Source organism: Enoplosus armatus, chromosome 1 (genome assembly GCF_043641665.1).
Source record: "Enoplosus armatus isolate fEnoArm2 chromosome 1, fEnoArm2.hap1, whole genome shotgun sequence".
Taxonomy (NCBI): Eukaryota; Metazoa; Chordata; class Actinopteri; order Centrarchiformes; family Enoplosidae; genus Enoplosus; species Enoplosus armatus.
In genome coordinates this window covers 2,688,608-2,703,338 of record NC_092180.1, presented here as the reverse complement: position 1 = coordinate 2,703,338, position 14,731 = coordinate 2,688,608, and the positions used below count along the sequence as shown (strand labels likewise).

Here is a 14,731-nt window from a genome sequence, read left to right as displayed (position 1 = left end):
TAATGTAGTTTAATAAAAAAGAGTGCTGCTTTATTAGAAGTAGTGTTACCTGACTTGATTATTACGATAAATTGTTGTAATGTACTGTAGCTGCATTAAAACTGCGTTAAATAAATACCAAAATATCAATTATTCGATTATTATGATTTAGCATTGAGGAAGCCTCCTTATATTGTATTTAATGTGTTTCATATGCAAGTTATTTCCATTAATTGACACGTTTTTATTGACTCATTTGAACATTTTTCCTGTTTTGAGTTTGGCGTGTTTGAGCATTTGATTCTCTGTGATGCAGATGCTCCTTCATACATGCATTCACAGTGAAAGCACATGATAATTTAAGTTTTCTGTATTTACATTTAATAACAGATCATTCTGTTCATTAGGACCTCTACTTTGTGCACCTGTTAGGTGTGGTTGTTAGGTGTGGTTGTATTTGCAGTGACTCTTTAAAGAACAGTAGAAAACACCTGGTCAGTCCGTGTACTTTATCACATATTCAATAAGTCACCGCCATCATTAGCATTGTTAATTACACCTGTGCTTTACCTGCTATATAAGTGTCACTGTTTTTACTTTTTTTATCTTATATTTCGTGCATCGACTGCCCTCGAGAACTTTATAAATAATGTACCTTTTATACACAGGCACATTTAAGTGCCATTGAGACTATTACAACAGAATACATGACAGAATAAAATAGCTGGACTCAACAAAAAAACTAAGTGTCAGCAAATGAAATAGAGTAGAGCAGACTTTTGACATTGCAGACATAAAAACAGGTCCAGGTTTATTTAAAATCAATGATTTAAGTGAAAGTAACGACATATTGTTTAGTCTTAATTCTGTCTGTAACCTGCTTTTTATTTTTCTGTGCAGGTTGATGGCCAGTCCAGCTCCTCCCGTCCCGCCAGCTCTCGCCTCGTTTCTGTCCTCGTTGCTTCCCTGCGGCTTCGCTGTGGGGCCTTCGCGGCTCCGTGAGGGCAGGCTGGGGCTGTGGTGGGTCGGCCGCTCGCTGGAGGCCGGATGCCTGTTGGGGAGGGAGGGGGACACAGAGTGGGCCTCGAAATATCACACCGACCCGATGACTCAAAGCCGAGATGAACTCACGATGAACTCTGAGTCCAAAACAGGGCAGACCAACAGCGCAGAGGCAGAAAAGGTAAATTGAGTACATTTAGAACATTAATACAGATGCAGAGCATGCACGCACACGTTTTTCACTCAAAACCACAAATATTAGCCTCAAGGTGGCGCTAGAGGACGTTCTTGCAGTATTCACTCCTTCATGTCTGTCTTAATTCTTGAAGTCTGAACACAAACTCACAACTTTGTCTTTGTCTCTCCGTGATGCAGCTGACACTCGAGTGCTCGTACTAATTTTGTTTCAGTGCTGTCTTAGGAGCTGGTGTCATGATTGCATAATGGAGTTTTTCTCTGCATGCTTAACTAAACTGCAGATTTAGTTCTTCATAAGTGCCTGTAATTGTGCACATTTCAGGGAGCTGAGAAAGTACGATGCACCAGTAGTCAAATGTAGCCTGTACAGGAACCTACAATTATCATATGTTGAATCATGGCTGCACCTGAACAAGCAAGTTTTCTTAAATCAGTATTGCAGTACAAAAACACACAGTAATGAGCACCCTGCAACAGAGACGCTGTCCTTAGATAGAAATGGAACTGCAAATTCCAACTGTAAAATCAGTTTTATCAACATTTATCTACTTTCGAGCTGTTGTTTGTTCCATTTAGATTCAAAATGTCTCGACAGAGGCCTTGACAAGAAACAAGGCTTCCAATAATGATTTAATTTACTATTCAAAAGCCAGCAGTCAAGTATCAGTCTGCCAGAGTTAAGTGCCAGACATGAATCCATTTGGCTGCCTGATGCAAAGACGTCTCATCGTGGTTTTACATTCACCAGCAGCAGCTTCTTTTGTCTGCCTCTCCGCCTAATCAAGTGCCGACCCTGAGGGAAGATAACGGACCAGTCCTTGTAACTTCCACCGAGCTTTCTGCCGAAGAAAACGTGAGTCAGAGCAGCTTCACAGATAAAATGAGGTACTAATGATCATTTAGTGAGGGACTGAGTCAGATATGGACAGTAATCATCACCATTATGAACGTGAATATAAGAGTTCGTATTGTTTTCAGGTAGACATTGAACATCTGGGGCCACATTCACAAAACGTCTTTTAGCGCTGAGAGCAGATCCAGATTGAGGGACGTCAGAGGTGGTCCAGAGATCTGCCTGTTCTTTTGATTGTTTGCTTTATTGTTTTTACTGTTTATGTGCTCTTGCTTTGATTGTTTTTAATCATTTGTTTCTCGTGCTTTTTCCTGCGTTCTCTGTGGAGCACTTTGGGTGTGAAGTGTGCTATATAAATAAATTTGCCTACTCCCAGTCTGCAATGTGCTGCAGGTAATGCGTCTCATCACCATGATGAAGTTTTAAAACCATATTTGGATGGCAGCCAATCAGCTCACCAACAAATCCAAACAGTCCAACGACGCCGGAGATGTTTGGTATTAAATCTCAGATGTCCGTCAGAATTACACTAGCTGCAATAAATACACACACACACACACACACACACACACACACACACACACTTATCCAGTATAATCTATCCATCTATCTATCTATATAAATTGATTTATTCCTCATGCTCCTGTGTATTGATAAATATTTAATTTCTCATCCACTGACCAGTCGCCTGTCAAACACATCACTGTAGACACAGCATATCATTCATAAAACATGATGTCATCCATAGCGACGAGGTCAACCCCTCCTCTTCGCTCAGGACGTCTCTTAGTTCCTTCTAGAAGTTGCTCTCAGCAGCTTTGTGAAAAGGTCTTCAGTGGGACTTTTAGTGCCATGTGGTAGCGTGAAGATGAGCCTGTGAATATGTTCCCTGATTATTTAGGCAGCATCAAAATACATTTTGTGATGTAAACGTCTATGTTGTGTTTTCTAGGCACTGATGGAGATAGCAGCAAATAAAGAGGCTTTACTGCAGAGCGCCGTCTGGATCAAGTAAGTCGATGCACTGCTTCACACAGAAGAAACTGGTGCTTGTTTTCCTCTTAATCTGACTTGTAGAGATATTTTGGACTTTTTTAGGACGAATAAACACTTTGATTGGTTTGATTTGTTGTCAATAAAATGCAAAATACAACATATCAGACTTTGTCCATCATTCTCCCTGGTGTTGTCACACGCCACCAACCTTTATCAAGATGGAGACCATCTTTGTCTAACCAAAGAGCTAATGTTAGCAGCTCGGTGAGGCTGTACTTAGCCACAGCGGCGTTTTTAGCTAAATGCAAACGCCAGCATGCTAACATGTCCACAATTACAATGCTAGCATGCTGATGTTTAGCAGGTATAGTGTTTACCATGTTCACCATCTTAGTTTAGCGTGTTAGCATGCTAATGTTTGCTGATTAGCACTAAACACAAAGTACAGCTGAGGCTGATGGGAATGTCATTTGTTTTGCAGGTATTCAGTCATAAACTAAAGTATTGGACACAAGTTATTAGCATTTAGCCTCTGGAGAACATGAATGCTTCTACAGAACTTCACGTCATCAGCTTAACAGCTGCTGAGATGTTTCAGTCTGGTCCAGAGTGGTGGACAGACGGACCGACCACCGGAAAACTGAATCCTAAAAGTAGATCATCAATACATTTCTTTATGAAACAGGCTAGCTAGAAGGTAAATGGTAAAACATAAAACAATGCAGTCTTGAAGCTATAAAAATGTAAATATCCTTGGATGAATGAATGAATTAAGATGCTATTTAAAATCTGACTATTAGAAATGCGTGTCTCACCAAACTAATGTCATACCTCACTGTCAACGCAATGTCTGCCTCCGTGTTTGAGGTTTTTACCACATTAAGTTGTTTTGTCAACACTGTGGTTTGCGTGTCGTCTGCGCTTCCTTCTGCTGCTGGCTGTGTCAGTAGTGCCAACACTTTATCCTGCTCCGGGCTGTGTTCTGTGTTGTGTCCTGATTAAAAACTGGCCTATTTTTCTCTCCCAGAGAGTGAAACTGGAGAAAATTGCACAGTCATTTGCTGCCACAGGGGACAGTCGCCGTATTCACGGCAGCTCCCCAGACGAACTGTTATTTATCCTAATTATCATATAGAATATGAACTCAGATCATCACAGGAACTTTGAAGGTCTTTTATGCTCTAAATCTCTTTAATGTGTTTCAGTGTTTCATACGTACAGTTCACGGACACCCACAGGGATGAAACTTCATGTCAAACAAACAATCCAAACTGATTAGACACAGTAAACATGTCGTGCAGTGCAACACATTTAGATCCACTGTAACATCTGTCTGTTTGCATTCACATGTGTTTATTTGCCCCTAGATTTGCCTGCCAGGCGCGGAGCAGAGTCCAGCAGAACGTGGCAGCGCAGTGTGCCTGTGGAGAGGTGTGTGTGGGCGAGTGTGTGGATGTGTGTCTGCGTGTGTGTCGGGACGTCCAGCCGGGAACAGAGCTGCTGTTGTACGAAGACGCTGTGGGAAAAAGTCAGACAGCAGATAAACCTGACGCACAGGACGACGACGACGCCGGACGTACAGGTAATGGCTGCAGACAGACAGACAGAGGGAGGGACAGACAGACAGGCAGACAGGCAGGCGGGCGGGTGGTTACCGATAGACCAGCCAAAAAGATCAGTTCAGTGGGTTTGTCGTCTAAAGTCTAAGGATTAATGAATTAATTACCAGGTTTATCCTCCAGAACAGTGTGGGACTGAGTTCAAGTTGCCAGTTTTATTAAGAAAAGCACATCCAGTATATAATTATCATTTAACTATCTGATAACATGATAAAATTCTCATCTCAGGAAGTAATGATTTGGAGTTTTCTCATGTCACAATGAATGCTGAAAAATTAATTAAAGGATTTTGTTCTCGATAAACTCGATAAACTAAAATTGACTTAAAGCTGCATAAGTCCGTTTTTTGGCCATTTGGTGGCAGAACTTAAAATGGAAAGCGCACATATATTATGCCCCCTAGACACAGAGCAACATTATCATTCATTTAGAGTCACGTGATGAATGCAAGTCCAGTGTTCCCTCTCTGTCAGCTCTGGTTTTGGTCTCTATTAACTCCTGAGGGAAATATCTGCTGTCTTGCCGCAGGGCAGGTCGTGCACGGTGGCTTCACCGGAGCTTTTCTGCTGGAAATATGATGAGAGTGAACGATACAGTAAACGAGCTGAAAGAGATGAGGGGAAACTGCAGAGACTGGTGATGATTCTCTGTGGGTTCGTCACTACGAGTGACCCCTTTTCCATCACACAGTCATTTGACTCATTGTTAATATAAAAGTATTAATTAATGCAGCTATAAAATGATTGTTTTACCTCATTAGTTTGAATACTTAAGTGAATATTACCAATATTGAGATAGTGTTGTAGTAATTAAATCAATATTAATTGAACCCATGATTCACAGTCAGTGATTACTGATTTATTAAAGACTTATAAATGATTCTCTTGCATAAACCCTTCATAGAAGTTCTACAGTGAAGTGTTACCAAACATATATGTTAAATATGTCTCTGATTAATGTCGTCAGACATGTTGTTGCCACTTCAGTCCACTTCATATTCATTCATTCTCTCCACCTGGAGGCGCTAGAGGGGCATTTAACTCACAGTGGACTCAACAACAACAGCAGTTGACCCCCAGAAAACCTCATCTAACATCCGGTGTTATATAGCTACAGTCCCAGGTACAGTTAAATGAAATGAGGTCCTAGTAGATGAATGAGCATCGACGTCACTGATCAGCTCAGTGATAAAAGCAGAATTCCCACGTCATCATTATTTAACATGGCTGACATCAGTCGAGAGCTTTGTGAGGACAAACCTCTCCAGTCAAGATGAAGAGATGATAGAGGATGAATCATTTCTGGCCAACAACGAAATACATCAGTGAAATGAAAACACCAAGCAAGAAAACAAAATCATTAAAGCACATTTGTTCTATAGGAATGAAATGCTCTCCGGCTAATCCTTCATTATTTCTGCTGTTATTGATGGGATATTAAGGAGGACCTTCATACCTGGCGGCAACAGACTGTGGCTGTGCTGTGGATATCGTATTAAACTCTGGCTCTTGTAGAGTGCTGATTTAAACAGATTGAGGCTATAAATCATGAATGCAGCTCCAAAACAATTATGAATACTAAATGAAAGATAATAAGATAAGAAGCAATTGATCTCTGGAGGAAAATTACTTTGTTGTGTTAGCAAATATTCGTTAGCTTCAGAGGGAGAAAAGAAAGCTGTAATATAGGCGAGAAAAGTAGATAACAGAAGCTTTAAAATGAATAAAACATGATAAATGAATATTTGATGCGGTACATGCATGATAGGAGGCGTACATGTGGACCGAGAAGAGGTTCTTTATGACAGCGCCACCTAGGGGAGAGCCTAGGACTCGTGCATTCACCTAGCAGGGGGGAGCAGTAGGAATTACCCCAGTGGAAACAGACTCAAGTACAACGGTTTGATAATAAATTACCACACATGTATAGCAAAAAAAGTCCGACTATTCCTTCAAGTAAAATTTAAAATGCAGAACTTTTACTTTTAATGTTGTTTTTTCTTTTCATTGTGGTGTTCCTACTTTTATTTGCTACTTTTGTTTGAATAAAAGATCTGAAGCGATGTCCTCTAATTGCTTGTTTTGTCCGTCCAAGAGTCCAGAACCCAGAAATATTCAGTAATTATTCTTACAAAGATATACAGAAAACTAGAAGATCAGAGAATGTTTGGTTTGGGTTTTATTTTTCATCAATTGTCAAAATTGTTGCAGATACATTTTTTATAAATCACCCAACTGTTTCACTGCTTTGTGTTTTTTGTTGGACAGATAATAAAGTGGAACACAAAAAAGACCCAGAGGCTGTCGTTACCAACATATCGGTCACTGATGAAAAGGAAGAGCACAAACGGGAGGAAGAGCAGCACAGGAACCGGCGCAGATGCATCAAGAGGAGTCACACAACCACACACATGAGGAAGAGGAGGGCCGAGAAAATCCGCTCGGACAGAACAGCTAACACATCCGACAGTAATATCCCGACAGCAGGTGGACACACGGACGGTGCAGGCAGAGTCCCAGCGGCTGTGGACGGACACTCACGCTGTGAATCTACAGACAGGCAGACAGACCGCGGAGGCCTCTCTGCACCTCCTCCTGTCCGCTGCAGCTCCCGCCTGGCTGCTAAACCACGACGCGTTCACTGTCTGTCCAGCAGGGGGAAACAACCCGCTGCCCGCCCCGACGCACCCACACAGACAGAGGCACAGGGCCGGAGCTCGGGCGAGGCCTCGGGCGAGGGCGAGGGCGAGGCCGCCGAGTCCGTCACAGAGAAGGTGGTGTCCGTGACGACGGTTCACCCGGACGCTGAGGCTGTCGCAGCAGCCTGTGTGGCCGGGGCGGCTCTGACGTGGCATCCAGAGATCAGAGAGAGGCGCTACAGGTGTTCCAGCTGTGGCAAGAAGTTCTTCCAGATCGGTCACTTAAAGAAACACCAGTTCAGTCACACTGACGAGAAACCCTTCAGCTGCCAAGAGTGTGGGAAAAATTACACCTCTGCAGAAAGCTTCAGAGCCCATCAGGTAGGAAGTGTGACTGGATGATTGAGGGGATAAACTCAAAGACAGATTCTGTCTTTCTTTTTTACACACCACCTTTCTGTCTTTGAATTTCAGTCCAAGGGGATCTCTTAAATCTGGTTATTTAGGAGTTGTGGTCAAGATATGTATTCAGCAGGACATTTCACAGTAATGTAACAGTAAATATCACAACACAAATACGTTTAAAATTGAGTTAAAATTCATGAAAAATGTCAGAGGTCAAGTAAAAGCAGATGTTTTAAGTCTGTTTTCTGACCACAGTCAGCATCACTGATGGATGGTGATGTCACAGGGTGCTGCAGTACACCTGTACATCACTGCAGGAGGATTTTCAGAGGGTGTTAAGTGACTCTTTAAGTAGTCAAAAGATGCTTCCATTCATGGTGAAATGAGCTCAGTTTTTCATTTATTGTGGATATATTTTTTCCCATAAGCACATGAGTCTTATTTGTAGGCATCTTTAAGTTTGGCACTGAGCAGGACATGTTTTCAATGCTCTCTGGTGAACAAACTGTAATTGAGACTCTTAAATTACTGAAACTAAATGACCACAAACATGTCAGATATGTAATCAGCCAACATTTACACCGATGCTGCCTGATAATATCTCTTCCTTCCTCCTCTGCTGCTCTGTCTTTTCTTTTCTGTCTCTGTATGATTTGCCAAACATCGACTCCACAAAGAAGCCTTTCCTCTTTGATTCTGGTGACTGACATCAAAAGCTGATGTTAACCGTTGATTTTTTTTTGGCTGAAACATCTTCTGCTATCAGAGTTGTTATCCTCTTTGCTCAGTTGTCCACAGGAATAAAAAAAAAAAACCCAACCACTTGACAACTAAATGGCCAAGATACGTCACCAGAGGCTTTTTTTAAACAGTGGATGTGTGGGTGCGGGGAGTTCTTCCTTCACCGACTGCTCCCTTGTTGGCCACAAGCTTAGTCATCAAGCAGAGTAGCAATTTACTCATCCCAGTGAATAGAAATAATAGCAGTAGTAATAATACATTTTATTTCAAATAATAATGGTGTTACTTCCAGATGAGTCATCGCGGAGAGCGTCCCTTCTCCTGTCCTCACTGTGAGAAGACCTACGGCCTGAAGCGGGACCTGAAGGAGCACCTGGTCCTGCACACTGGAGAAAAGCCTTACATCTGCGAGCACTGTGGCAAGGCGTTCGCTCGCCGGCCCTCCCTACGCATCCACCGCCTCCTTCACTGCAGCAGAATGATTTACACCCAGCCTCCTAAGGTAGGGAGGTGGACCTCTAGTAGCTCTATGGAGGCTGTTTTTTTTTTTAAATGAGTGGGTCTCCATTTTGTATATCTCTGGCGTACAAGGATGCACATGACGCACAGTCTGACCTGTGGTTCTACAGGTGGAGGTGACGAAGAAGAAGAGAGCATGCGAGTAAACATGGATGTTAAAACACTTTAATCCGCTTTGCACGTGTTGTATGAGGACTGAAATACATTCAGCTGAAAACAAAAAGCCTGTTTGTTTACAAGAAAACTCCACAGGGCCCCTTTAAGTGCTTGTTCACTGGTCTGTGGTGACATTATTGCTGTTTTGATAAGGACGACAGTGGGCAGCTTAATTGGTTCATTTTTCACTCTTGCATTATTTCTCCTGAAATAGCTTTAAATTGCCGCGGCTGCTGCTGCTGCTGCATCACCTTCCCTTCAGCTATTTCTTAAAAGGGTTGTGTCTCCGTCTCTGCACCTCTCAGCCCAATTTTTAAAATCTTTCACGTAACGTCTTTAAATTTGCATGCTGGCCTTGCTCGTTCCCTCTCAGGTGCAGTGTACAATCTGCCCCAAGCTGCTGGCTAACTCCGGCTCTCTGAGGAACCACATGAAGCTCCACACGGGGGAGAAACCTCACATCTGCCAGCACTGTGGGAAGTGCTTCAGTCAGAAAGGTAATGTCAGAGGCCCGAGCCTGATCCTGGAGCTGCAACAGTCAGGTGTGCTCAGTTTGAAAATGCTGCTGTGACCAGATGAAGGTCACGACAGTTGACTCTCGTTTTGTTGTTGCTAAACTGTCAAAAACATCACATGAGGTTTGATTTATACATTCATATAGTTTGTCAATGCTCAGTTCAATGCACTCAGTTACAGCTTTACCTGGTCTGGTATGATCAGTAGCTTATGGTGGCTAATGTTGGCAAACTTCAGGTAGATATTCCTGTGGAACTGACATTACTGAGTCTGCTCGCTGAGTTTATGAATCTTGATAAAACCTCACAAGGAGACGCGTCAGTCGGTCTAATGATAACGTCTTTAAAGCACCTGACTCAAGAGAATCGCAGGAAATAAAAGGAAGATGGCAGATGGTCTCACATTAAAGGAATACTCCAACATTTCGGAAAATACACTTGTTGTTTTGCCCGTCAGGTGTAACATGATCACTAGATTTGGCAACTTTTAAGAGCCTAAACAATCATCACCCGGAGAGAAACGGTGATGATGACTAATCACTAATACCTGTTGTATGCGTCTTTATCATTTGGTTTTGTTAATTTAACTGCTTTATTTTTTCACAAAATACACAGAGTTTTCAAGAGTTTAGTGAGAGTCTGAATTCTCTCTATTTAAGATAATATACAAAAACATTACAACTAGATAATGCGGACGGATAAGATGATGGCAGCTTGAATAATAACCAATGATAAAAGTAGTTGATGTCCTCTGTTTTCTATTGAAAACAGTTGGCAACGTTGCTCCGCACAAAGACTAAAAGCAGGAGAAAAGATAGAAAAACACACCTTCCAACATCTGAGAAGATGTACAAGCGTTGGAGTTGTTGAAATGCAGGAGCCGGCACCTTTGACAGAGCTGGGCTGGCTGCTTCCTCTTGCTGCCAAAGACAATCACGTCCAGAGCCGCCTCTTCACTGAAACACACAAAGATGAAATTGTTATTGATCTTCTCATCTGAGAAAACATATTTCCCCAAATGTCAAATTATTCCTCTAAAACACAGAACACATCGTTTCGTTTAACTTGACTTGATTCTTGTTGTTTTTGTCTCCAGCTGTGATCAATTCCCACAATTTATCTTTTCATTTGTCAAAGTGACAGCGAGAGAACCTGGTCTTCACACATTATTGGACAAATGCATATTCACTGTTCCCCCGCCCCCGCTGCGACCACAACCCCCCCCCCCCCTCGACATCACGTATAATCTGAAACTGAGTGTATCTCTGTGTGTCTGTCTGTCTGTCTGTCAGGGAACCTCGAGTGCCATCTGAGAATCCACAACGGAGAGAAGCCGTATCCGTGCTCCGAGTGTGACCTGAGTTTCTCCCAGAAACCAGAACTCCGTCGGCACATGTTTTCCCACACCGGCGGAGGTTTCCTCTGTAGCTACTGTGGGAAATCGCTGAGGGACCCGCACAGCCTGAAGTCCCACGAGAGACTGCACACTGGAGAAAGACCCCACCGCTGCCCTATCTGTGGCAAAGGTCAGAACATCGAAATTTAAAAGTCAAATAAATTTATGGAGAAAGAAATCAAGGAGGAAGGGAGGGAAGAGGCTGGGGACAAGTCCTCTAATCTCTCCTAGATAACTAATTCTATGTGGAACTTTGCCCCCATTTTCTTCCCATTTGGGATGCCTAATCCCCTCCGCAGCCCTTATCACTGGGATTGTAGCAGCGCTACGACAAGGAGGCGCCACTGTCTGAAGGTTTTAAGGCCTTTAATGGACCTGCATTAGTGGATCTTATTACTTACTACACAACAGGCTGTAACACTGACATATTATCACCTCATAAAGCTGTTATGGGGAACGTGTTGGCAAACAGACAAACACATCCAGAAGACAGAATAAGTTTGTCATTTTTGTCAAAGAGATAAAAACCGGCAGTCAGGAACGTGGAGCTGCAGATGTTCTGTCCTGCACAAACTGCTGATTATGAGGTTGTCCACATATACTTTTTATGAAGCATTAGGAAACTTGTGTGCTGAGTTCAGTGGTTACATTATTGATGACCCGAAACTTTTTTTAGACAGTTAAAGTGGCATTTTATCCCTCATGACTGGCTAACAGGCACAGGTCGCATGTTTTATTTTTATTTATTTTTTTATTTTTTTACATTTGTTTGTGAAATGAGTGAATTGATAATTTTTTTTACTTCAATCCTTCACAGTTATATAAGTTTCTTTGCATAGCACAATTCATGCACTGAGGCTGTTTTCAAAGTGTTTTACATGCAGTTCCACTTAAAGGACAAGTCGGTCTTTATTTTTCTTATTTTTAAAAAATCCCATAGTTCCTTTTGACTCAATCCCACATACACCGTCCTGCCGCCGCTGAAAATAGTCCCCAACAAATGCACTGTTTCCTCCTGTTTGCTAAAAACAACAGTGATCAGCTGTTTCAGGAAACCACTCAGCCTTTTTTCTTTTAAAGATGTATATATTCAGCAGAAAGCAGTGGGCTTCGAGCTGAGAGCCACAGGCAGGGTACAGAAGTCCAAAGTACTCAGAGACGGACGAACACATTCTTGGTTCTGGTTTTGGTATTTTCATGGGATCTGGTGACAATAAGAAACACCAGCCTTATCTGTTACATAAAAAGAATTTAAAATAACAATGAGAGCGAAGAGAACATGATAACAAACTGTTTTGGTTCTTAAACTGGAACAAAGTGAAAATCAAACCGCAAACGATATAGAACAGAAATGTGTTAATGAAGCAAAGAGGTCTTTTATAGTCTTGGTTTTCTCATTTGTGAGTTTGGCAGCGAGTTGTTCATGTTCTCGCATGTCTCTTTAACAGTTAATTGATTTCAGAAAATACAGAATATGCTTAATAATGTTTTATTTTTTGCGGTTCAGATTTGATGTCGATTTTTCGTCCTCAGGCTACACTTTGGCCACCAAGCTGAGGAGACACATAAAGTCCTCTCACCTGATGGAGAAGCCGTACAGCTGCCACTGCGGCGCTTCCTACACCGTCAGACAAAGTCTGCTGAGGCACCAAGCTCAGCACAGGACCGAGGGGGGAACTCAGGAGGAGGTGAGGGCGGCGGAGTCGGAGGGAGGACGCAAAGAGGAGAAGCTTGTGCAAGAGGTAGCGGCTTTAGGCTCCAGTCACCCGAAGCCGATCAGAGGCCGGCCCAAGAAGAACTCGCTCCCTCAAGGGGAGGGAGAGAAGGGGGAGGGTCAAGTGAGGCGGAAAAGGGGACGTGGAAAAGGGGGGGTAAAGGAGGCGAGGCAGGAAGGGAGGAAAGTCAAAGAGAATGAGACCTCGGGAGCAGAGAGGGGAGGAGATGAGGAGGCTTCGGGTGACATCCAACATGCCGTCGTCTACGTCCACACAGACGACCTGTCCACGCCGAGCTCCACCCCTCTGCTCCTCACCTCGGAGACTTCGCTACCTGCAGGGACGGAGCAGGAGCTGGTGGAGGTGGTGATATCAGAGGGCGCAGAGCAGTGCATTGTGGTCCACGGGCAGCAGGCGGTAGGAGAGCTTCTGATCTTACAGGAGGAGGGGAGCGGACTCTCTGGACTCTCTGGACTCTCTGGACTCTCTGTGGCTCAGACGGTTGAGATAAACACAGTATAGACTGAAGTCCTGGTTCCTCCTCTGTGGTGGCTCCGACCGGACGGATGATCATGTCCTCTCCGTTAACTTCATGATGAAGTGTTTTTCTGTTGAGCTCACTTTCCCTCCACCTACCTCGTCTTCAGCTTATTGTTATTTTCATACCCCAGACTGCCTTTGAGCAACCTCTACAGAACAGATGTGAACTCATTAGAAACAATACCAAGAAGAAGTAAGAAGCAATACCAACAGCAGCCGTGAGGTTTCCCAGCAGAGGACCAGAGAAACTAGAGAGTCCAGCTCCCGTTTCTTAGATGCCAACATGTTTTGTTGCATTCAGGTCTATTTGCTGCTTGTGTAGACCTGGTCCCTGAGCCTCCTCAGTGGTGGATTTCTTTTAGTTGTGGTTGTTGATTCTGAGCGGCTGACACCCAAAACTGACATTTACTTTTGATGCTTGAGATGAAACAAACATAAGCTGTCAGAGTCCATTGAAAATACACTCAGAAGTCTCACCTGCTGTAGGTGTGTCTTTGTCCTGGTTTAAGGGGTTTTTGGGGGGTCTGTGTTGGGCCGGCCAGCACCACCGCACCAGTCTGCATACAGGTGGGAAAGGTGTTCTGCACGACCGACAAAGTGTTGAAAACTGGACTCTCATGCGGAACCACATATTAGCGCTTGATGCTGCAGGGTCACCTGTTCACACATGCAGCAGATGCAGAGCCGTCGTGTCCAATATTCACTCTCCTTTTAGCTCCTGCTGAAATATTAGTTGAGATCTTACATTTTTAATTACAGGATTTTGTTTTAGATAAACCCTGAAGGAAGTGTACTTAAAGCTGCATTAGTCTGTTTCCTCCCTCCACCCCCCTCCACCTCCCTCCACCTCCCTCTATGTGAATTGTGTTCTGAATTTCTGACTTTTCCTGCGCAGCAGTCAAAAGGCACCGACAGGCAGGATTGATAAGAGTTGTATTGATAAAATCTTAATGATACCCATCTCTATACGCCTCATTCAATTTTCTGTTTTGTAAAATTGGCTTATTGAAAGGTTAGGCAGATTTCAGGAGGCGCTTACCGTGTTATTGCAACGTCTCCGGTTCGAGTCCGGCCAGGAGACCTTTGTTACGTGTCATCACTCATTTCCCGCCATCTCTCTGTTCTCTGATGAAGGCATAAAAAAATACCCCCCAAAACTACTTTACACCAGCGCAGACGCCATGTTTGTTACGTGACGGAGACCGAGATAATGCAAAGTCTTAGTCATGCTGTTGAAAATGGAGAGCCACAGGATCCTACTGATCAGCATCTGTTTAAGTCTCTGCACTCAACCAGATTTCAAAAGCTGCTGGACGTCAACAGAGAAAGTAATGCATCGACTGACAAAAATAAATCTATTCATATTACTTTGCACCTATAGCCACAGTATGAAGAGCGGCACTCAGCCTCCTCAAGCAGATTGCACCCACCCTAAAAGGTGTTTCTTTTTCTGTCTTCC

General features: G+C 43.3%; 1 protein-coding gene across 1 annotated transcript; it reads left to right on the top strand.

The window, feature by feature from the left end:
• The first annotated feature begins 883 nt into the window (after positions 1 to 883).
• Positions 884 to 13,254, top strand: znf408 (zinc finger protein 408). The gene is made up of 8 exons (XM_070914752.1): positions 884 to 1,162; positions 2,985 to 3,043; positions 4,396 to 4,610; positions 6,915 to 7,666; positions 8,724 to 8,933; positions 9,480 to 9,603; positions 10,914 to 11,147; positions 12,551 to 13,254. Exons 1-8 carry the CDS (start codon positions 884 to 886, stop codon positions 13,252 to 13,254), a joined length of 2,577 nt encoding a protein of 858 aa, XP_070770853.1.
• Positions 13,255 to 14,731: the final 1,477 nt, after the last annotated feature.

What these genes read in the sequence shown, in the direction of transcription:
- znf408 (XM_070914752.1), top strand. Translation starts at nt 884, where the DNA reads ATGGCCAGTCCAGCTCCTCCCGTCCCGCCAGCTCTCGCCTCGTTTCTG. An exon ending in ACAGCGCAGAGGCAGAAAAG is followed by an intron (nt 1,163 to 2,984) that starts GTAAATTGAGTA and finishes TGTGTTTTCTAG; the next exon opens with GCACTGATGGAGATAGCAGC. An exon ending in CGACGACGCCGGACGTACAG is followed by an intron (nt 4,611 to 6,914) that starts GTAATGGCTGCA and finishes TTTGTTGGACAG; the next exon opens with ATAATAAAGTGGAACACAAA.